At 41.0% G+C, this 24,625-nt stretch overlaps 3 protein-coding genes across 3 annotated transcripts; 2 read left to right on the top strand and 1 right to left on the bottom strand.

Moving 5' to 3' along the window:
• Positions 1-101: 101 nt before the first annotated feature.
• On the top strand, positions 102-4,678 carry LOC115671991 (protein SIEVE ELEMENT OCCLUSION C). The gene is made up of 7 exons (XM_056309683.1): positions 102-792; positions 1,061-1,150; positions 1,270-1,715; positions 2,000-2,112; positions 2,316-2,443; positions 3,233-3,721; positions 3,837-4,678. The coding sequence occupies exons 1-7, from the start codon at positions 616-618 to the stop codon at positions 4,422-4,424; spliced, it is 2,031 nt and encodes a 676-aa protein (XP_056165658.1). The 5' UTR covers positions 102-615; the 3' UTR covers positions 4,425-4,678.
• A 3,066-nt stretch (positions 4,679-7,744) lies between these two features.
• Positions 7,745-11,073, top strand: LOC115671990 (protein SIEVE ELEMENT OCCLUSION B-like). The gene is made up of 7 exons (XM_030593721.2): positions 7,745-8,015; positions 8,097-8,189; positions 8,335-8,783; positions 8,943-9,052; positions 9,154-9,296; positions 9,381-9,872; positions 10,198-11,073. The coding sequence occupies exons 1-7, from the start codon at positions 7,821-7,823 to the stop codon at positions 10,810-10,812; spliced, it is 2,097 nt and encodes a 698-aa protein (XP_030449581.2). The 5' UTR covers positions 7,745-7,820; the 3' UTR covers positions 10,813-11,073.
• A 5,423-nt stretch (positions 11,074-16,496) lies between these two features.
• On the bottom strand, positions 16,497-24,331 carry LOC115671989 (oxysterol-binding protein-related protein 1D). Its single transcript, XM_030593719.2, has 8 exons — positions 23,357-24,331; positions 22,008-22,364; positions 20,809-20,896; positions 20,066-20,535; positions 18,864-19,019; positions 18,322-18,630; positions 17,485-17,829; positions 16,497-16,947 (listed from the first exon to the last, which is right to left on the bottom strand). Exons 1-8 carry the CDS (start codon positions 23,879-23,881, stop codon positions 16,774-16,776), a joined length of 2,424 nt encoding a protein of 807 aa, XP_030449579.1. The 5' UTR covers positions 23,882-24,331; the 3' UTR covers positions 16,497-16,773.
• Between the last annotated feature and the right edge of the window lie 294 nt (positions 24,332-24,625).

Below are 24,625 nucleotides of genomic sequence, written 5' to 3' on the forward strand. Positions count from 1 at the left end.
ATCAGGCTGGGCTTCGTATGTCAGCCCTGACTTCCTAGACACTCGGACATCTCGTTTGTAGTTTTCTTTTCCCGCTGCCAGAAAGTACTTCGAGCATGCTCTTTCTGTAAACAGAATTGAAAGGATCCAAATAAAGCTTCAGCTCCACAAAAGGAATGATTCTCCATTTCTTTTCCGCTCCTCAAGGTCAATTAAGTAAAGATGCAGTTTCTACTTTGGCCAGAAAAACAAAGATACGGTTCAAGCGTTGTCTCCTTAGGTTAGCTACAAGAAACTGCAAAACAGGCCACTTTAAATGGAATAACTCTTTTGACCAAAAAAGAAATTGGAATAACTCAATAACATCATCTTTTTCTTTGTCTTCACTTCATAAAAGCCAGACCTATTGTGTCGTCTTGTAGTTCAAAGAGAAAAAATGTGATTGTTTTGGAAGTTGAATCTTGTTAAAACAAGCATAGCTTGATGTAAAGCACCGGAAACTTGTGCTAGACACTAAAAGAACAAGCATTTTGACAGGCAAGCTTCTGAATTTTGGATTAAAATACATAGCCTCCTCCGTCACAGTAGTTCAGTGGAATGTCTCGCTCTTCACCTATAATTTGAGTCTCTTACACCATGAGCCGGTTACGAAGTGATCAGTTCTTACCAACTTCCAGCTTGTCCTCGGAAGAAGATATGATGGTCAGGAAGCTGCTGCTCGCCCATGATCCAGATGGCCGACATCTTGACTCTGAGCTGCTACTTCAAGCAATAGAGGATGCCATGTGTTGTGCCACTTCGTTGGAAATAGCAGTGAGCTACATTGTTATCTGGTCATTACTTGTATTCAGTGAAAACATCATATGTCGAAACATTTATGTTTGCATGTTAGCAGATTCTTATTTAATAGAAGGGACAAAATTTGTAACTTCATGATGTAGAGTTGTAGACTTCTTTCTCCATGGACAGAAGACATATCAATTACTTGCAATAAAGCAGATATAACATTAATTTGTCTTGTGTTCTCATGAACTCCCAGAGTACTTCCTCCTTGTTATAGCTTTCTGTATCTGTTCTACAGTGTGATTTCAAGAGAGAAGATATCAGGCAAACTGGAGTTGTTGGCTCACAAGAACCACTTGGAGTCATCATCCACAAAATTTCATCTGAGGCTCTCTCTCTCTCTCTCTCTCTCTCTCTCTCTCTCTCTCTCTCTCTCTCTCTCTCTCTCTCTCTGTGCAAAATTCACAAGCATAGACGCTCATGTCAGGTGCTTTACTATGCTTGCAGATGCTTTGCGTGTGCGCCAGTCAAAAAAATATGTATGCAAGGACACTATATATATTCGATCTGCTGGGTTATTATGCCTGGGATGCAAAAGTGATATTGGTGCTGGCAGCTCTCGGCATGAGCTATGCTGAATTTTGCCTCATGATTCAACTCTCGCCCTGTAACCCATTGGCAGCATCAGTCGCAATGCTCAAGCAGCTACAACCCAACTCAAGGGCATTCAAGCCTCGACTTAAAGCTCTAAGCTCGTTGATTATGATGATGTTGGATATGGCGAAATACATCTTTAAGTTTATGCACCTTTCGATTTCACATCTAAACCCAGATAGAGAGGTGATCGAGACTATCAAGTCTACTATTTGTTTAACAGCATTTTGGATCGTCAGAAGCTCCTTGACAAGCTATTCTCACATGAACGACTTGATGACCATAAATCCAGGGAAAGTGCATGTTCTTTCCTCCAACAACCTCTACTGATCTAAGAATTTTAAAATCTAATTCAGAATTCTGCTATACACTTTATAAGATATTGAGTCCGTAAGTCTAGTTTATGGGATTATGCTCATTTATGAATGAGGACAGCTAGATTAGTATGGCAAGTAGCAGTTTAGGATAACATCCAAGTGTAGGATAGCTTTGCAAATATGATTTTTTTTTTTGTCAGAATTGCAAATATGATGAAGAGTACATTTTTTTATGCGCTAAAATGACGCGTGAAATCATATTTCAGGTGTATGAGCTCATCAGCAATTGCAATATGGGAGCTTTCCAGTTTGGCCTGCACATTGACCAACATACACAGTCGCCTTAAGAGGCCTGTGGATGGGTTGATTCAGCAACTAGGTAGTGTTTTTTAGACACACAAAGTTTGTTATATAGAACTATCTGACTACTTTTGGGCTTGAGATAATGCCACGGATGTTTCTCTGTGTATACAGGCGCTTTCACATATAATCCTTACTTATGTGAATAGTCTAAGCATATTAGAACAAAGGTTGTCTATGCAAGTTAGAACAATACCCTTAAGCCTCTCCCTAAACTTGCAGACGAAAAGGTGGAACAGAAGCTGGTCAGTCTCTTTCAGGTGACTCATAGAGACAATCAAGAGGCGCTTGCCACGTTATTTTTATTGATGGATAAATTTCCTCTGAAGGAAAAATATTCACAAGCAAAGGTATTGACCTTCTTGCTTTTGCAACTTAATAAAAATCCACACAAAATTGTCATTCTTTTTAAATTGAGTTAATATCACGAAAAACTCCAAATTGACACACCTGTGGGGTAAACTATTTTTTTTACCAAAAAAACCCAAAACTAATATATTTGTGATAATTTTACCCCGAACTATTTTTTTTACCACCAAAGACCTTACACCGGTACACTTGTGATAATTTTACCCCAAACTAATTTTTTGACCACTAAAAACCCCAAACTGGTACACCTGTGACAAATTTACCCTCCGTTAGTTTCCATTAAATTTTATTGTTAAATTGCTAAGTTTGATTACACGTGGTGGTTGACAGGTGTACCAGTTTGGGGTTTTACCCATCTGTTTGTCATAAGTTTACTAGTTTGTGATTTTTTGTGATATTAATCCAATTTAATGGACACTAACGGAGGGTAAATTTGTCACAAATGTACCAGTTTGGAGTTTTTAGTGGTCAAAAAATTAGTTTTGGGTAAAATTGTCATAGGTGTACCTATTTGGGGTTTTTGGTGGTCAAAAAATTAGTTTGTGGTAAAATTGTCACAATTGTACTAGTGTGGGGGTTTTGGTGGTCAAAAAAATAGTTTGGGGTAAATTTGTCACAGGTGTACCAGTTTGGAGTTTTTGATGGTCAAAAAATTAGTTCGGGGTAAAATTGTCACAAGTGTATCAGTTTAAGGATTTTCGTAGTATTAACCCTTTTAAATTTCCACATAACTTAATAAATTCTAGCATCCTCATTTGTTTTATTGGCAGGTTGGCATTTTAGAACTTACAGGTAAGCTGGTTATGTTTCTGATCTCGAAATCAGAGTTCCCATCACCAGAGGAATGGCTCTTGCTAGTTCACCAAGTAAATAATCTCGCTCAGAACAAGACTTCAGAAGGAAACTATGACATTGTGTGGGTACCCATTTCAAGTTCCTGTACATGGACAGATTCTGAAGATAGAAGCTTTGATTATTTATCTAACTGGATGCCGTGGTATTCGCTTCGGCGGCCACACTTGCTTAGCCCGGCAGTGGTGAATTTTATAAAGGAATCATGGAACTATAAAGAGGAGCCTATAATGGTAGTCATGGACACTGAAGGGGCAATAACAAATTTAAATGCTGTTGATATGTTGAGGATCTGGGGTGTCAAGGCATATCCATTTTCATCTTCTAGAGAAGAAGAGCTTTGGGAGGCAGAGAATTGGGGACTACAACTAATGCTTGATGGAATTGATCAGCTTTTGACCTTTTGGGTACGAGATAATCCTAACACTTACTTCATTATGTCTGATATCAATGCTTCTTGTAGAGTGCATTTTCCTTGTCTATATAGGCAGAGAACTGCTAATGAGATGACATTCGTTTCAGATCGAGCAAGGTAAAAATGTCTGCATTTATGGGAGCGACGACCAGGGATGGATCAAGGAATTTCATTCCAAGATGGAGATCGTAAGTGAAGCTGTGCAACTTGAGATTGTTTATGTGGGTCGGAGGAGCCACCATGTGCAAATGATGTACATACCGGCCAACATCCAACGACACCTCTCTCCGACGAAAATTCGATTCTTCTGGCTTCGGTTGGAGAGCATGAGAAAGTCCAAACTCAGACTAGGAAAGACAGTCAATACTGATCAAACATTACAAGAGGTCTCAGCACTGCTTGATTTTGATGAGAATGACGAGGGTTGGGCGATCTTTGGAAAAGGGTCATCTGCAGACACAATGAGACTTCAAGGAAACAGACTAATGGAGTGCCTGGATAAGTTTCCAGAATGGGGCCAGAATGTGGGGAAGTGGGGACTCTTGAATGCCATCAGAATGGCTCTTGAGCCGGCTGCTCTTGATGGTCCATGCAGCCACACAGATACCATTCCCTTTGAGGAAGGATCGGCGGAGAAGGTTCTGTTTTGTGTTAAGTGCAAGCGCCCGATGAAAATTTTCCTAGTGTATGAATGACAGAGTGCAAAACATACTGCTCTTATGTTTGAGGTGAAATGACCACATAGTTGAGATGTCACCAATCAATCATCTGCCTGAGGAGTTGCCTTGCAGTAGTAACTTGTTTTCTATATGACTTATGTTGTAATTATGGGTTAATGGATCAACCAAAGTGAGCAAAATGAGATACGTTTATTTAATTCATGTATCTCTTGAATTTGTGAATCTAGTGAATTCATGTATATATTGAATCGATGAATCTATTGTATTCATACATCTCGTAAATTCATGTACTTCTTGAATTCGTGAATTTATTTAATTCATGTATCTATTGAATTCATGAATCGATTTAATTCCTGTACCTCTTGATTACATGAACTTTAAAACTCTATAAATAGTTTTGAAAACTTCTTCATTCGGAGAAGTTGAAAATACCTTTCATCTTTTCACTTCAATTGTCTTTAAGTGTGCCAATTTCAAGAAATATTTGATAGAGTCCTATTTGCATAGTGTTAATTCAAACGAATTCGAGGTATTGTATATTGGGAGGCATAGTGCCTGAAACTACTTAGTACCGTTAACAAGAACTAATCGCCTTAAGAAGATTTTGTTAGAGTTACCTCACCTCCTATTTATTTTTGTTATCGCTTTCTCAAATTTATAATATTTCTTATTACAACAAATAGTATTGTGTATCTTCCTCTAATACGTACATTTACAATTATTTCGATTTTCTTTCGATGTTCCCCCGACCTCATTCACTCTCTATCTTTCCCTCCCTAATTAGTGAATCCTTTTGGGAAATTAAAAACTTGATTAAAATCCAAAAACATTTCTTATAAAATGGGCCAAATGCTCTTAAAAAGCCCCCACAATTTTAGCACAAATTTTTCCTTTCTCTCATAAAAAATTACCAATCTTCAATCGATACCCAAATCTGACCTCGTTAAGTTTCCTCCGGTGATGCCATTAAAAATTTGACATATCTTTCCAAAATGTTTTCGGTGACTCACAGTTGTCGTTGTTGTATTTATGGTGGGTTAATGGATCAACGAATGTAAGCAAAAATGAGATACGTCTCTTCAGTCAATGTATCTCTTGTATTCGTGTATCTGCTGAATTCATGTATCACTTGGGTTCGTGTATCTACTTAATTCACGTATCTGTATCTCTTGAATTCTTATATCCATTTAATTTTTAGTTCATGTGTTGTTTGTGTACATTAATTCTAAAACTCTATAAATAGAGTTAAAATTCTTCATTCCAAGATTGATCAAAAACACCTATATCCCCCCTTTTCAATTTTCTCTAAGTGTGCTGGTTTCAAGAAGTGTTCGATAGAGTCATATTTGCATAGTGCTAATTCAAAAGGGTTCGAGATGTTGTATCTTGGGAGGCATAGTTCGTGAAGCTACTTAACACCATTGATAGGAACTAATCACCTTAAGGAGATTCGGTTAGCCGTACCTAACCTCCTGTTTATTTTGTTACCGCTGTCTCGGATTTATTATTTTTCTGATTACAACAAACAGTGTTACGTATTCTTTTTCGCCAATACATAAATTCTTCTTCTCCTTGTTCATCTAATTTTTTCCAACAGTCGTCACTAGAACCACGGTCGAATTCTGAATAGTCTCAAATCAAGCAAGAGGAGGAAAAGTGAGCATTCTTGTTTGGACCGAAGAAACCGAGCATGTCCAAAAACTAAGAAAAATGAAACCTTGAACCGGCAATCCGTAGCATCCGAAAATAGGGGAAACTCTCAGATTTTGTGCACCCTTCTACGTCAACACATTCGTGAGTTGCCGAGTACACATATAATAACACGTCGCATCTTTAACAACATCATTGGACGAATTGATTGAGATTGTGTTTTTTAACGAGACAAAGAAAAAGTTTTGGCTAGAAATCGGGCCCAAGCTAAGTTAGTGCTTTTTTTACGAGACAAAAAAATATTGGGTCAGAATTGGGACCGGAGATAAAACTGATATTATTATATGAGAAAAAAAAAATAGAAAGGTTTGCACCAGAAGTAGGACCTGAGCTATAAAATTGGTGTTTCTAAGGAAACTAGGGCCTTATGAGTGAAAATGAGATTATTCATATCCAATGTTTTAGTGAAACTTCTTATGTGGGAGATGCTGACACGGCTTCCTTGTGTATGTTGTTGCTCTGTTCTTTTAGATCCCGAACAACACAGTAACCACCTGTTTTACAAAAGAACACTCAATTCGCAGGGAAGAAATCATTCAATGGCTTGACAATCGAGAAAAGAACTTGAAGAATACATATTTTAAAGAACTTTCCTCAATCGTCATCTCCAAAGATCACATAAGTATTAGAAATCCAATACAGAGCACTGAGCAATGACCCTTGATCACATAAGTATTAGACATCAAGCCTCCCTGCCTGTCATTAACCATGTGATTGAGTTCAAGGAACAAGCAGATTACTCAAGATGTGGACGGTCGATGTCTGAAAAATTAGCAAAGTTCAAGCATTGTAGTGTGCTGCGACGAATTCTAGATCAGCAATGTCACGACATACATACAGTTTTGTGCCCTCATGATGCGAGAGAAATAGAACATTTGACTTTTTGGGTGTTCTTGTTCATGGTTGTGTACTGGATTCGATGAACTCGTTGATTTTGCTTGGTGAAACATCCGTGAGAGTGCTCATCATCTTTGATTAATTTTGAATAGCAACGTGTACAAGCAAGACAATGTGGTTACTATCACAGACGGTTTGAGCACCTAATGCTGGTACCGATATTAAGCTAAACAAAGATTCACCAACATAAGTTCTTCGTTAAGTATCATATTGATCCTTCAGACAAAAGGGTGTTCAATGCCTTCTCAAAAATTACAATATAACAAGAAAACCAAGATGAGTAACTCTTCATTAAGGTTGGCTTTGATTTGGAAGTTTGAGGAGTAGGGTTTCCAGACATGTAGATGATGTTTGACACATTGGTCACCTAAGTGATGCAAAGGCATCCTTTCACAAGTACATTGAAGTTTCCGTCGTTCCGAGAGCTCAACCGACAGGACAGGATGGACTATGGATGTGTGAGTCGTTATGAAAAAGATTTGAATCACGTGAATACAACGGAAAAAAGCTGCTAAAGCTAAATTTCACAAATCTGGTATCATTTCTCTGCCTGTTCACTGTCAGTTTAAAGTTCAAAGGCAATTGTCCCTTTCAGGACCCACAATGGCCAAAGTTCTTATCCTAAACTTGAGCCAACACCAAGTATTTTCACCCCTTCAGAAGCAAGGTAGCCTAGGAAGCAACTTTTATTCCCCGCTGAATTGTACTATAAAAGTTCGAGAGTCATACCAGACAAGCACGACAAGCCAAAAACATAACTGCCATTGCCCTTTACTCTGCAAAGAAACCCGCCTCTTAACAGCCATGGCACTCGTATCGAAAATCCCACAGCGCCGCCGCACCGAGCGCCTCATGTTCTCGTCCTCTGACGACAATGCAATGTTGAAGCAAATTCAGGCCACTCATGTCCCAGATGGACGGGAGGTCGATGTCGGGGATCTCCTTCACGTCATCGAGGAGATTTTCCAGCGCGCCAAGCCCATCATCGACACCTCTGGGGTTGTTCTCTCTCTTTATGAGCCTCCAGCTGATATGATTTTCATGATTTATAGCTGATTTAAACTAATAACATATAAGCAGGCAGCGCGACCGCAACTCGATGTACTAGACAGCAGAGACCTCCGAGAGATGCTCGAACTATTGTCATACACCATACACAAAATCTCCTGTGAGGTCTGTCTATGTGTGCGCTTTGACTATCTCAAACTTCTTCCGCTTCGTGCTATTCTGAATCCAACTTTCATGATTGCCTCATTCTGGGCAGCCTAATGTGCCAAATTTGCTGATATATGAAACCAAAACTTTCTTTGCTCCACAGATGGCTTGCAAGTGTATGGGCGGTGGCGATGCTCATGCAACGACTGTCAACATATTCCACACTCTCACAAACTACACATGGGATGCGAAGGTGGTGATCGCATTGGCGGCTTTCTCCGTGAACTACGGTGAGTTTTGGATGCTAGCCCAGCTCCATCCTACCAATTCCCTAGCCAAAGCGGTGGCTATCCTCAAACAATTACCCGAGACACTAGAGCACGTGGACGCTTTAAAGCCAAAATTCGACGCGCTTACCAGCCTCATCACTGCTATGGTGACTTTGACCAAGTGCATCGTCGAGTTCAAGCAGCTCCCACCTCAATACATCAGCCCCGATGCACCAGAACTTCTGACCGCTACCACTCATATTCCTACGGCAGCTTACTGGATCATCCGAAGTGTTGTGGCCTGCGCTTCACAAATTACCAACCTCATTGGCATGGGCCACGAGTATGTTCTCCTACGCTTGTCGCAAGCCCACTCCTCATTTTCTCGTTTGCAAAAACAACTTTACAATTTGATGACAGAATATAAACATGAACCATTTTCAAGCGAGTGCTAGTCGCGACCGCATAAAAAACTTATCATAACATTCTTTACTCATCTTAGGTACATAGCATCCACAGCAGAAGCTTGGGAACTATCGAGTTTGGCCCATAAAATCAACAGCATCTACACTCATCTCACGAAGCAACTCGATCTTTGCTATCAGCTCATCAGTAAGCCCTGTGGATTTATCCTTACTTGCGATTAGACATTGTACAACACGCCAATCACACTCTTTCGTTTTTGTTCTGAAAATCACATTGATCCAATGCAGATGAGAAAAAGTACTTGGAAGCATTCGAGAAAATTGTGCACCTATTTGCAACTCCCCACATTGACAACATGAAAATTCTTCAAGCTTTAATCTATGCAAAAGATGATCAGTTTCCACTTTGGGACGGCTCTACTAAAAAAAAGGTCTGTTTCCCTTGATCTCTTCCTATTTGGTATGTCCACGATATTCTTATACTGGCTCACGATGATTTATCTACAACAAATCAGGTTAGCCTCGACGTGCTGAGAAGGAAAAATGTGCTGTTATTAATCTCCGACATCGACCTACCGCACGAAGAACTTTATGTCCTTGAGCAGATGTACCAAGAGGCCAAACAAGTCCCGACGAGGATGGAGAGCCAGTACGAGATAGTGTGGATCCCAGTCATAGGTAGGTCGACCCCATGGAATGAAGAGAAACTGAAGCAGTTCGAGACTCTGCAAGGAATGATGACCTGGTACTCGGTCTTCGACCCTACGATGATTGATCCCGCGGTCATCAAGTACATCAAGGAGGTGTGGAAGTTCAACAAGAAGGCAATGCTTGTGGTTCTTGACCCGCAGGGCCGGGTCGCCAACCCGAATGCGATCCACATGATGTGGATATGGGGGAGCGTGGCTTACCCATTCACCAGTGAAAGGGAGGAGGCTCTCTGGAAGGCAGAGAAGTGGCGGATCGAACTGCTTGCTGGTCCTATAGAGCCGCTGATATTCACCTGGGTAAGACCGCTCTTTCTACTGCTTTAATCTCTCTCGACCTCGCTCCAACTAAATAAAGATTACACATGCCCACGTGACACATTCACATTTTCGGGAAAAAAATCTAGCGAAAAGCATGACAATTGCAATGGCAGCATGGACTTCCGTCATTTTAGTCTGTCGAACATTAACCTTCACCTCGACCTCCAAATCATCCAATTTCCGTGCAAAGCAATGAATATGTACTTCTTTTCGATACAAGCACATGAAATGTGTCGCAGAAAGGAATGAGTCGAGCTACGATCTCACACAAATCTGAGAAACTGTGTGCTTCCTGCTGGCGCAGATAACGGAAGAGAAGTACATATGCCTCTACGGAGGAGAGGACATCGAGTGGATCCGCAGTTTCACAAAGACGGCGCGTGCGGTAGCGAAAGCAGCGCAGATCTCGCTCGAGATGCTGTACGTGGGGAAGAGCAACCCGAGGGAGAAGATCAGGAAGAACAATGCCACGATATTGGCCGAGAATCTAAGCCACATCCTGCCAGACCTCGCCCTGATCTGGTTCTTCTGGGTGAGGCTGGAGAGCATGTGGCACTCCAAGGTGCAGCAGGGCAAGAGCATCGACAATGACCCGATAATGCAGGAGATCATGAAGATGCTCAGCTTCGATGGGAGCGATCAGGGGTGGGCCGTGATCTGCCGCGGCGCCCATATGGCCAAGGCCAAGGGAGATATGATCCGGACAACCCTGACCGACTACGACTCCTGGAAGAACTCGGTAGCCCAGAAGGGGTTCCTGCCGGCGCTGAACAGCCGCCTCGAGGACCTGCAGACGCCGCACCACTGCAACCGCCTGATCCTGCCAAGCACCACCGGGACGATCCCCGAGCGGGTGGTGTGCGCCGAGTGCGGGCGTGTCATGGAGAAGTTCGTCATGTATCAATGCTGCATGGACTGAGGAAGATTAGCGTGACTAAGTCATATGAAGAATCAAGAATAAGGGAGTACATGCTTGTGTTACTCAATCCTAGGCATGAAGGACCCTGATGGTCCTCTTTGCCCCTGCAAAAGATTTTTTTGCTTTGGTTTGTGTGTTGTCATTGTTATCACTAAAGCGATCATCGTCGCAGCATCACCTACTTCTGTACCCGACCAGACCTATTTAATAAAATACTTTTCGTATTCAATCCAATTTATGAAAATCCGTGTCTACCTAGTTGACCCATTTTTAAGCTCTTCATGTGTATATGTTATTTGGGTAAAATCGTTATTTCGACTATAAGATACTAAAGAATTGGCTTTCAACATTGCATTGAAAATTATATTGAGTTAATACCACAAAAAACCTCAAAATGATACATTCGGGATAAATTTACCCCAAATCGGTACACCTGTGACAAATTTACCCTCCGTTAGTTTCCATTAAATTTTCAAGTCAAATTGCTAAATTAGATGACACGTGACAGTTCATGGTTAAGCCGGTTTAGGGTTTTACCCCTCAGTTTATCACGGGATTTACCAATTTGTAATTTTTTATGGTATTAATCCAATTTAACGGATGGTAAATTTATCACAAATATACCAGTTTGGGGTTTTTGGTAGTGAAAAAATTAGTTTTTGGTAAATTTGTCACAGGTGTACCAGTTTAGGGGTTTTCGTGGTATTAACCCAATTCTATTTTTGTTTTGATTCATAATGAAAAATAAGAGAAAGTTAGTATTTGGTAGTGATTTATGAAATTTCAGTGACAAATAACATGGACGAATTGAAATTAAAATAGTATGAAAGGTAAGATATCGAAGAAAATGATTTATGCAATAACAAAAATTAAGATTATAATATTACATAAATATAACAATGCCAAATATAACCAAGGAAAGATATACTCCAATAATTAATAGAAGAAACTTACAAGATTAATAAAAATAAAAAAAATAACAAGGAAAAATAGAAGCGGTCTTTATATTCTTAATAAAGGTGAAGTCGGGCTCATCTAACGGGCCCACCAAGACTTCTCTGAACCTGAAAGAGTCCGAAGAGTCAATTATTTTTCCATAGAAGATAAAGAGAAAGTTACATATCCGGGTTGAGTTTGGGTAAATTATGAACCATTTAACACCCGTATATTTTTGGGTTTTGTCATTATAAACTCATTTATTGAACAAAGCTAACTCGTATAATGACTCGATCAATCAAATATATACTAAGAAATGAGTCGATGATCCATTTTCATAGTTTTACTATGTATCTCCCTCCAAGTTCGGATCCGCGAGTTTTATCAAGATGAACTGCATCTTCCCTTCATAATACACCTTTCTTCATCTCTACTCTGCACCGTTTCGAGAAGTCGACAACCGTAGACGACAAATGTTGAAAGCCAAAATCACGTCTCGCATCTTATGCGTGCTCGTCTGTGGATTGGTCTTCAAGTTGAACATAGATTTTGTAAGCAGGTACGGAGATTTTATCCGACATTTATCGATGAAAATTACATTACGAGGTGCAACATATGTTGGTAACGTAATTTCTGCATATATAATTTTTGGGGTTGTAACCCAAAAAATACCCCAAAAAATCGAATAAGATATACTTTTCTTTCTAACTTGATTTTTAATTAATTGAATAAAACCGACTACTGGACCGGACTGGACTGGTTGGTTGGGTCCGGTTCCCACTTCCTAAAAGTGGAACCGATGTCTGGACGGTCTAGTTCCTGATTCCAAGGGAGAACCGAACCGAACTGAACCGAACCAACTACATATATTTTTTTATTTTTTCAAAAGAATTAATAAAATGTTAACTAAATTAACGTACAATGATTTTTCCTCTTCGTCACACTACAATAACTCTTCACTCATCGTCGCTTCTGTCAATATGTTGAGATTTATCACTCTTTTGTATGGTTGGAAAAAAAAATAAAAGGTGACCGGTTCCATTGGACCGGACCGGATCAAGAACCAACCACCTCTAATATCGATATACTTATAAATTTATAAATGTAAATCTTACTCATCTAATAAGAAAGCGGGAAAATACCACCAAAAACTTCAAACTATGCCACTTGTGACAAATTTACTCTAAACTTTTTTTTGTGACACAAAAAACCCCAAACTATACCGTTTGTGACAAATTTAACCTGAACTTGATCTGGCGATGGCGACTTCGCCCGACTCAGGTGAGGGCTGCCCTCGCCGGAGAAGAAAATAAAAAGAAGGAAAAAAAAACAGAAAAAGGAAAAAGACGAAAATGCCCATGGGCCAAAGTATTATGGGGTAAATGTGTCACAAGTGGCATAGTTTGGGGTTTTCCGTGTCACAAAAAAAGTTCAGGGTAAATTTGTCACAAGTGACATAGTTTGGGGTTTTTCACGTCACAAAAAAAAGTTGAGGGTAAATTTGTCACAAGTGGCATAGTTTGAGATTTTTGGTAGTATTTTCCCAAAGAAAGCAATTGGTCGCCCAACGGTGTCGTTTAGGTTGGCCCAAAACACGACGTCGTTTTGGCATTGTGATCACCCTTCGCCCGAGAGAAGACTGGACGTGAATCGCTCGCGCAGTGAAGAACTCTGCAGACGATCGAAGAAGGAAGGAAGAAGAAGATGGTGAAAGTGGCCACATTCTTCGCCATGTCTCTCGGCGCCTTCGTCTTCTGGCATTCCATGGACAAAGTCCATGTCTGGATCGCTCTCCACCAAGACGAGAAGGTCTCTCTCTCTCTCTCTCTCCCCCCGAATCTCTCGATCTCTGTTCGCGATTTGGGCCTATTTCGAGGCATTCGATTTCCTGTCTAATCTATCGGGAAAAAAACCCTAGACGATTAGAACGCCGTTTGCAGTTGATGATCCGTGCTCGTCGTCAGTCGGCGTTGTGATTTAAGGTTAGGGCATGAGGTTTGAGCTTGGCTTGTGTCGAATTCCGTGGGGGTTTCGGTTCAGAAGAACTCTCTCGATTTTTGATGCGTTCATTTGGAACTAGCTGTTTGAGGAGATTGCATTCCCCTGTTACTCCCAATTGTTATAATTTTGGGGGGTGGGGGGGAAAGAAAACCAGCTCTAGGATGGGATGTATAGCCATCTTATGCTTCAATGACTGGCTGTCTATGAAAAATGGTGCTTTTGTTCCTCTTGGCAAGGTGATTGATTGATTGTTAGTGAAACGTGTGTGTGCTTTGGCTGGTTCGAAGATAATTGATTCTTTGCCGTTTTCTTTTGCTTTGAGTTTGGGGAGTGAGTGTGTGTTTGCTCGGTGCAGAAAGAGAGGATGGAGAAGGAAGATGAGATAAGGAGGGTCCGGGAAGAACTTCTGCAGCAGCAGCAGCAGGCGAGAGAGAAAGATGCGCTCTCGTGATGACGACGGCTTCCGTTTGGTTCCTTGAAAAAGGTTTTCTGTTTGGTGACCCCGTGATGGATCTCTGCTTCTCTGAATTTCTGTGCTCTGATAAGAACTCTGGACTTAGATGCATGAATTTGATTATGCTCCTGTGTGGAGTTAGCATTGTACTCGTTTTCTGTCTCTGATGCATCTGCAATAAATTTAGTGTTCTTGAATGAGAGATGTTTTGGTACACACTTGTGGACTATTTCTTGATGATGGATGTTCATCTTTATTTTTGTCAAATCTTTATGGTACTGTCCAATGCTGGGTCAGTGTCTGCTCTTGATATATATAAAGGGCAAAAAAGCCCAGAAGGAAGCCGCGTCTTTTTCGCTGAGCTTTCGTCTTCGGAACCTTTCTAACTAATTATGATCCCTGGTTGTAAACCCGATAAACTTGTGTTCTTATTTACTTTGTTCTTTTTAAGCAACTTTACTTGAGAAAACTTACGGTGGTAGAGCAGTCTCAGGTCAAGAATAGCCATTGCAAATATCTCATTGCTTCCTATACTGACATTTAATATAACTATGATTCTATGAAGCTGTGGGGGTCATGGGATTGCATAAGGCTTAGTGATAGGCGCTTCTGGTTGCTATCATGAGTCATGTCCTTTGGACAGGCTGATGTTTAAGTGATAGCTGTTTTCTATTCAGGCTGATTTTTGTGTCATGGTAGTTTATTTGTCTATAATTTCCCTTTGCATTTGAATGTAGATATCCCATTCTCTTGGGGGTGAAAATCCACATGAAATGAAACTCTTAGTTTGCTCGTTTCATCCACATGAAAGAAAGATTAGCTGCTTCTTGTCGCATCTTTTAGATTGTCAGGCATGGTGATTTGTTGTTGGTACCACACCAACCGGTGAGTTTGTTTCTAGTTCAATTCAAATGGTTGGTTAATCAATCAATTTGATGCTTACCTCATTCTGAAGAGACGAATCTCTGTGTACCTTGAAAGATTGAACTCCTGTCTTGGGTGTACATGCATACCCCCTAGTATTTGGTGATTCTCATCTTCACCATCGTAACATATCCAATGCATGCAACCGTGTGTACACCGTCTAGTTGATTTTACGTAATCAAGCATTTGAGATGCACCTTCCCCTATGTATTTGCCTCTAGAATGCCCGTGCCTTTGCATGTTCGAAGTTTGGTGCGATGAGGCGCTGGGATAGAAGATCAGTAGCGAGCATCCTTTGATCTTTTCATCTGCAGAATAAGCTATGTTCGGGCTAAAACTCAAGGATGAGAGAATCAAGTCGTTTTTTGCAACACCGACACGACGATTTTGGACAAATGTGAGATAGTTGTTTGATAGTCGAGACTGATTGAAGAATAAATTGATAATTTCGCGTGGATTACAGTCATTTGCGGATTCAGAAGGGACATGGACATCCTACCACTGATCCCCGAGCGGAATGATGGTCTGGTGGATGATGTATGCTACCATGTTAGGACATTATAGCGTCTCGTGGCCATGTTCTGTCTCCATGTTTCTCATGAGCCATAAGCACAGGTCTCGTGTGTGTTTCTTTTGGATGGACGGATCGAGGCCTCAACGAGTCAACCCATCGAACCCCTTGATAGTAAACGTCCTTTTGTCCCTCGAACCGCAAGAAAGGATTGGTTTCCTGGAAGGGTCAATTCAACATGGAGATGGCAAGCTCCATGATAAGACTTAGGCGGCAGAGTAAAGTAGATCACCATACCAAGTCGATGGACTTGAAAAATGGCCTTCGGACGAGCTAGGGTTTTTCCTTTCTTGGTATCTTGTCTAGTGAAAAAATCAATAAATATTACAATTTTTTTTTAAATGATTGTTTGCATCAAATTGAAAAGACTAGTTAATGAAAAATATTTTTCGCCATCTCATTTTAACAAGTAATACAAACAATCATTTTTACGAAATTTATCCTCAGCATCGATTTCCCGTGAAACAACTGCACCTGAATAAATACGTTTCATCAGATGATTGATCTAATAAATTAGCTGGCTAGTTTAAATAACCCATGTTTGGAACTAGATGTTAACGAGGAGTGGGCAGTCAATATTTTCGTATATTTCCTCATATCGTAGAGACAAGTTTTTCAGTATCTGTCATGGAAGAGCTTGGCTCTTCATCCATCCATCCAATCGCCTTTTCTCTCCACAATGACAGTCAACTGCCGTAAAGCAGAAGATCTTCGTGACAAATGAGTTCAATTAAAGAAAAACTTATCCGCTGTGCTCAATCTACGTGACTTTTCAACCGATGAAAAAGGCTGCAGCTCTAATTGCAAAGCCGAAAGGCCGTGTCATTAAGAAATGAAAGGATGTAGGAGAGGGGCTTTCCTACACATACCTCCGTGATATAAACTAACCTGTGCCAAAACTAAAAGTGAACCCTATCCAGCTTCTCCTGGTCGAACAAAAAAGCTACCTCTTCAAATTCAAGCACATTCATCATCCACAATGATAAGAACAGAAGTGGAAGATAAAAGAGGAAAAGGCGAAGAAGAGGATAGGGAAAATGTGTATGCCTATATTCAAGACAAAACCAGGAGACATCTATCCTTCCGCAGTGCCAGGTGAAGCATCAGCATTTTGGCCGAATATGTCGGGGATTCCATCCCAGTTCTTCTGATCTCGAGCTTCCCAATACCCACCCATGTAGCGATAACATCCGTCGTCATCCTTACCAAACCATCGTGGTTGCCAACCTCCCTCCTGTAACTTTCTTGCCTACACCATAGGGAACATATGGAGAGTAAGCTAAGCAGGCCTTCAATTTTTCCAGTTGAATTCCTTGAATAAATTTTAAAAATTATCACATGCTGCACACATCAGGACAATGAGTGATATGCAATACATGATCTACCCACTTCTTAGGTAGATGGTAAAGGTTGCCTGGTTATATGCTTGTCACATAAATAGTCAACCGTGAGAGATAGTTGTGCATATACAATGCTGCGTAGTCAACCATGAGAAATAGTTATGCATATAAATAGTCAACTGTGATAGAGTTGGATATACAATGCTGCGTAGGTTGAAGTTGGACTCAAAACTTTTGTTTTGCTTGAAATTATCGATTACAGATTAAGCATTCCGTCTTAATGAATCAAGACTGTCAAGTCTCTAGCACTTAAACAAGATGGTGGTCATCTCAAGCGGTTTGAGCAACAAGAAAGGTCAAATTCTTCACCTATATACGTCTTAAGACATTTCCTTCAAGATTTAAGACTAGAAAGGCAAAATGGAGAAGAAAGTTGTGGATATGACCTGTCTCTGTATATGTTCGAGTCTTAATTTCTCAGCATTGGCTGACTCGTATTCCCCATTTTCTAAGTGTCTCTGATCAGGTCTCAACCTTGAATCAGTTGGGGGCAGTTTCTCTCGTAAGCCTGGCGTGAGCTCATTTAGGGAAATTGCAAACGGAGACAAATTGTATCTTGTCTTGGTGAGATACTTGTCTCTTTCCCATAATAAAACAGCTTCTGTCATTGGATCATACCCTTTAGGATTTGTCGTTGGATCCCCCATCACATAGTACAGCGCCTCATCCCACTTTCCAAACAACATGGCGACCTTCTCCCCAGTTTTATTATCTTGCACAAACCCATGAACCTGAATCACAACAGAATCATTTTAATTTTATCAGTGGTGGTTTCACACTGTAAAGAAAACTCAAATGCTATACTTGATTTTTACATATCCTTCATGCAATCAATAAGCAGCGTAAAAATAAAGTATGTTAATTTCCTTAAGATAGTTTATGCAGGAACACTTTTCCCAACTGCCGTGTCAAATGAGATTGAGAAGCGCGTTTTCAAGGGCGATTTAAAGGGAACCATGTCTTCTCAATAGTGAAAGCAAAAAGTATGGGTGCATATATGCTACATGAAAGCATACACAGTTCCTTTGAATACACTGCTTTGTTTTATACAACTCCAACACATAATACTGTTTCTTTGGTCTAACAGAGCACGGTAGCTCATACTTTAAGGCAGACAAAAGTAATGCCATAAATCATCATTTAGTGCAGCAATGTGGTAAATTGAAATTTCACGGTCAGGCCAATGGCAAAAGGTAAAATGACTTAAGCAGATCCATGTATACCTGGTGGGGATTTCGGTCTATGATGGACTGCTCCTTGAACTTGAGCTTGCAGGAATAGTTGCCACTGCCCCTAATGCGCATTGTTCCATAGTGGTCACAATAGATTTTACCGAGAATGATGTTGTAAATGGAAGTTGTGACCTTGCTCCAGTGATATGTCTCACCATCCTCAAACTGCAGGGTGAGGATACCCACAGGATCAAGCTGAATAGAACGCCCCCAAAACTTGCCCTTGAGATTGGAATCTGCCCAAAATTTCCAGCCTCTTCCTTCACAGTGACAAGCAACAATTGTTGGGTGGTGACTCACCTAAATTTGATTTTCTCATCAGATAACTAGGTTGTGAAATACTCCGAGCAAGGTGAATATCTATGTATAGTCGTTGTTTAAACAAAAGGGAAGTAGCGGCAAGCAGTCACTCCAATTATACATGTGAGATGATAGTTTTGTTTTCTTGGCCAAGGTAAGAAACGATCCATATGAGATGATACCTAAAGCAAGCTTTCGATTTGATCATAACTTCACAGAAGATGAAGCCATACCTTCTCAGAGAAAAAGCGGAGTCCTTTGTCTGGATAGTCAGCTTCGTAGGTCTCTCCAAGGAGAGGATTGAATGGTTTGCACTGCCTCCCTTCTGTTGATGCATAGCCTGACACAGCAAAAGCAGCTACATTTAGGATTCTCATCAAGTGATTACCCTGCATCAGATAAATCCAATTATAAGCAATAACCGTCAAATGAATCACTCTATAATATTCAACTGTTATATCTAATTTAAAATGTACATAGAATTACCACTCTTACTGCACAAACATATGTACACATTCATAACAGAGAGACATGAACAAATTTTGCATGCAGCATACTTGCGAAAAAGGGATTATCCACCATGCAACTATACTGGTCATGATTCAGCTGTATTTTTGGCTAAAATCTATCAATATCAAGAGAATGAGTGTCGTAAAGCACTTTCGATAAGAAAACACATTAAGAACCCTTGAAAGAGCCTGTTCATCAATACTTTTTTTTATAGGTAAGAGCCTGTCCATCAATATAACCGACTATCCTTGCAGCTCGAAATGAACCCCAAAATAAGGGTGGCAAAAGCAAAACCCCGAATGGGCAGTTAATCAGAACTGGAATACATAGGTAAGTGAATTTACTGGCGAAGATGATAGATAGCATGACATCAATTTTGTCAAAACTATGTACGTATGCAAAAAAAAAGCCAAATCTATTCAGCAGAAGCATTTTTCCCAAAATTATTCTTAGATTCTTCTCTCCTAGTTCAGAGAAGGAAAAGGTTGTTTAAGAGGCTCAGGAGATAAATCTCCTAAGTTCTGATTCTGCGGCCAAGCAAGCATTCTCTTCATGCAGGTTGACTTCACAGAACATCATTCAGGTCCTCACATGCAGCCAAGTTAAAGCAAGGGCTAAATCAGCTAATAGGCTATATCAAAGGCCAGTTTAAGTCCAAATGGCTCACGAAGAGATCTTTTGGAGTGACATATCCAAAAAATACTGACAACTTATGCAACCATGTGCATTGCAAACAAAGGATTGTCTTCTCATGCATTTTCCAATTAAATTTTTTGTCTAAGTAGGAGTACTAAATTAATTAGTCACTAGAAAAGTAAGGCGAGTTGATCCTATATTTAGTTCAGTTAAAAAATCGAATCCAATAGTTAGAGAAAATAGAATGAGCAGGTCATCTTTCAGAACGAAACCAAATCGAGGAGCTGACCTGCTTTCCCCATTCCAGTGCATGATCAACCAAGTAAGAGTATTCCAAATCTTCAAAGCACTTCTGCAACGAGGAGAGAGGTTCATTAAAATAAACAGGGAGACAAACCCCAGATAGATCCTTTCCGATATTGTCCTTGATAATTGACCATAGACCAACGGGCTTCTCCTTCTCCTTTGGTTCAGGTAAATCATCCCTCCTCTCAACATATGGATACTCAACTGCCCTAATCTCTTTGTCGATTCCATTCAAACGATCAGAAAAGAAACAATCTTTGTCAGCTGTACAAGAACTGCCCATGGTTTCTTTACTGCGGTAAGAAGCACTTCTTAAAGCTTCAGAAGACAAAAAATCTTTTGTGTCAAAAAAGATGTTATCTTCTTCATCTGTCTCGGCATCCACTCCATCCCGGCTTTCAATATCTGCATCAGATTCACTTCCAGATCCCTCTGACATGACTGAGTAGAAATCTGTAAGTTTTAAAAGCATTATCAGTAAATCGAGACAAAGGCCAGCTATATTGCTTCAGACTGAGATTAGGATTGTAAAGAATGATGACCTCAATCATATTTAAAATTCTTCTGACAACATGAATAATATTCCCATCTATCTAATTATCTATCAAGGACATACAGCAACAGTTGAACAATTCCATTATGGACAGTTTCATACCCCACTGAAACACAGTTGGCCCATAGCTAGAGGTACATAAGTACAATGGATATCAAGTGTAGAACACTAACCACTAAATCTTCTATTTCCTTGTCCACAAAATGAATCGCGCTCCTTTGTTTCATCCACTACAGTTGTCTCTAGCTCCATCTTCTCAGCCTTCAGAAACAGGATAGAGTGAAGTGAGTACGATACTCATTGCAGCAAGTTTTACATCACGAGATGCATATAGAGTATACACAGTTGAATTTATACTGTCAACACATAGTAAATTTTTTTTTAATAAAGATGATAAAGAGTTTATCATGGCCAAGAAATTATGCCGTGATTTTCCACAGGAAATCAAGCATAAAAGATCGCAGCTTTTAAGAACCGCAGAAGGAATAAACATGGCAAATGTGATCTCCTACTTATAAGGCATCCACTGAGATTCTTGAATCTTGCTTCAGTGGGTCCATCACTCAACCTACTATTTAAATACCACTGCCTTGTAAGCATGTATATTGTCATCAAAGCATCTTAAATTACATTATGCCAGTCATTTCATTTAACACCAAATGACCTAAAAAGATATCTGAAGTCCTACTTCCGAGTTCAAAACGTCTCATGACCAAAGAAGATGCTTATGGAAGCAACATCATGCAGACTGTGGCAACGATGGCAGAATGTCTGACACATGTTTCATAACCATCATACCTTGCCCATCCCATCAAGTATCCACATGTTAGAAATAGCAAAAATGCATGTACTTTACATGGTTCAGTCATCGTGACTTTGTCTACCACCATGGGATGGCAAGATATTTATCAGACCAACCAAGGAGATAACAAGAGCAACTCTCATTCTCAATCAAAAGCCAGATAACAAGAGCAACTCTCATTCTCAATCAAAAGCCAAGTACACCCTATCTTGCAGTGTGTAACACTCACTCTAATGGCTAGGCCAAAACACTTCGAGGAAAATAAACCCCCACAGAAAACAGGTTGCCTAATTCTCGAGCTATCACCAGTGACCTCTCGAACAACCTCCAAATGGAAAATCGGATCTTCTCGTCAAACCGGGTAAGAAATCAGGGTTGCAGGTCACTCAACAGATGGCCAAAACTCAAGAGTCAAGACACCATTCATGATCACAGGCATCATTCACATGACAAGTGACAACAATAACACCAGCAAGACGGAAGAAACTGAAGCTGTTGATGTAGGCTTACTAATACATTCTTCTCTGTAGCAGATCAGCGTACGACAAATTTAAGAAATAAATTCAGTACCTCCAGGCGTCTCAGCGTGTCTAACAATATCAAATGTTTCCGGTGGAGAGTATTTAGCTGGCTTTGGAGCTCAGAGAGTTCAGATAGCATGATTGACTCGCAGTCTTCAATGACCACCTCTGCTAACCCTTCCTGCAATAGTCGAGATCGAAGCTTCTCAGTTGAGACAATGACTTCATCAGAAGGTGCAAAATCGCTGCTCGTTAGAACTCTAGGAAAAAGGTCTTTTGCTGCTCCAAGTGCCTCAATCCATGTAGCTCTGTCGTCTCTAGTTGCACAGCACAAGTGAAGAGTTTTCGTCCCCGTGAATATAGAGAGTCTTTTGTCATCTGACCGACTAGCACGAATAGATGAAACCTGTGGAATAGGAGTTAAAAACCAACTAATAAAAAGGAAATCGATAAATAAGACTTAAAGGAAACATCTCAAACATAAATAGTGCAAGCCCACATGAATGTCACTGGGGGGAAAAGTGTGGAATGTGTTCATGGGGATGCCCGGACCAGAAAATTATCAAGCGGGACCAATAATCTTCTAAGAGCAAAAAAGTGTTCCAGTTTATGACAAAACAATAGCGACAACAAACTGGATTTGAGTATGAAGAAAGTGAAACTAATTCAAGATCCTCATTGATTTTCAGTTCATTCCAATAACATGATCAGGTAGCAATAAGCGAGGCCCTTTCATTACTAGTGTCCTCTGAGAGACTCAAGGCTCCTCTGTCAGTCCTATCACAGGCTCTGGTAACAGGTAAATCCTGAGTGAGTTATGACGCATTCAAGGGATTTCTGCGCACACAGTCATCTTCATGTGGTGACTTGCCAGATTTGTCAACGATTAAACCTACAAAGCTCTTTTCTTTGTGTCTATTTCTTGTTGACATAAGATAATGCGTTAGCAACATATTCTAGTTAAAACAACCAGTATTTGCTGATTATTAGATCTTTAACCCGAATGCTTATTTCGGGTAAATCAACACCTGTATTACAAACAGTTCCTGGAAAAGGTCCGTCATAAAGGCTGCAGTACAAAAAGGCATGAAGAGAAACGAAATTGTGAACACTCAGGCGACCCAGAACAGAAACATGCCCTCTTTCCAGCCAGCATAAACTTTTCCAAATAAAAAAAGGGAAGAGATATTTTTCCCCATAGAAGAAAAAAAGGGCAGGAAGATGACGAGCGAAGAGACGCCCCCACTAAGAACGTCACCTTGAAGCTCAATTTCCTCTATTTCCTAAACATATTTCAACAACTGGCGGCTCCTGTCATAGCGCATCGGACCCAAAAAAAACCAACATCCACGCGTACATACACGACAAAGAAAAGACAAAAGGAACGCACACACATACCTTCAAATGCACTTCGCCGAACGGCTTGCACTTCCTCAAACCCAAAGACCCAACACCGACCCTCCCGTTACTGCTCGTCCAACTGGCCTTCCTCATGTACTTCCACGACTCCTCTCCGATCACCCGGACGCCCTTGTCTCTGGTCGGACTCATCACAATCTTATCCGGCCCGTGAACCTTGTAATAGGACAACACTCCGTCCTCGAGCACGAACCACCTCGACCTCCACCCCTTCCCGTAGTTCACCCACTTGTACAGCACCCCAACCACGCTGCCACCACTCACTCCGCCACTCCCGCCGAACGCCTTCGAATCCCTCGTAGCTTCGGAGCCGTTATCATCCGCACCGGCGGCTCCCGCCAACCTATCGAAATCGGCGCCGACGGACGAGACCTGCGCCGAGAAGCCCGGCTTCGAGCTCGGATTAACCGGCTTCACGACCGAATCGGCGCCGACCTGGCACTGGCCGGGGCTGGACCGGTCGCGATCGATCGAGACCGGAGCAATGCAGCAGAGCGGGTTCATCCTCGGAACCGCCGCCGCCGCCGCCGCCGCCTACGAAGCCCAGCCCCACGAGGCGGCCGCCGCCTCCTCACCGGGACGGATCGGCGAAGGATCCGATCGCCGGGCGCGGGCGACGCGGGTGGGGCTGGGGTAGGGGCAATGCAGGACCCGATCGGAGCTCGAAAGGGCGGGTGGAGGCCGGGAGCGTCGAAAATGACATAAGATCAAGAAGGAAATACAAAGAGAGAGAGAGAGAGAGATATATGGGGGTTGCTGTGGAGAGAGGAAGAGACGGTGAATTGAGATGGCCGGGAGGGAGCTATAAAGAGCCGACGCTCTGCTCGCAGATCTAATTAATACACAGAGAGAGGAGAGAGAGAGAGAGAGTTGTGCGGTAGAGTACAGAAGAGAGAGAGAGAGAGAGAGAGAGAGTGAAGAGGAAGAAGGAGGAGGAGGAGGAGGAGAGGTTAAAGAAGGCTCTGCGACAGTGAGGGAAGCATTAAAGGTGCGTTCATGGCGTCTTCTGTGGGGTTTTTGATTTGGCCCTTTTCTCTTTTCTCTGACGTTAGAGTAAATTGGATAAAAAGACAGGACAAGTTTTCGCATTAAAGAAAAAAAAGTACGAGATAATGACGAAAATAATTCCCGAACTTCGATACGGTGTACAATAAAATTTATGAACTTTGAGGCTTCGTTCGTTTGGCGGAAAACATTTTCCTTTTGAAAAATATTTTTTCGGAAATTATTTTCCTGAAAAATATTTTT

Source organism: Syzygium oleosum, unplaced genomic scaffold (genome assembly GCF_021117445.2).
Source record: "Syzygium oleosum isolate NSW1041296 unplaced genomic scaffold, Sole_v2.1 Sole_v2.03, whole genome shotgun sequence".
NCBI lineage: Eukaryota > Viridiplantae > Streptophyta > Magnoliopsida > Myrtales > Myrtaceae > Syzygium > Syzygium oleosum.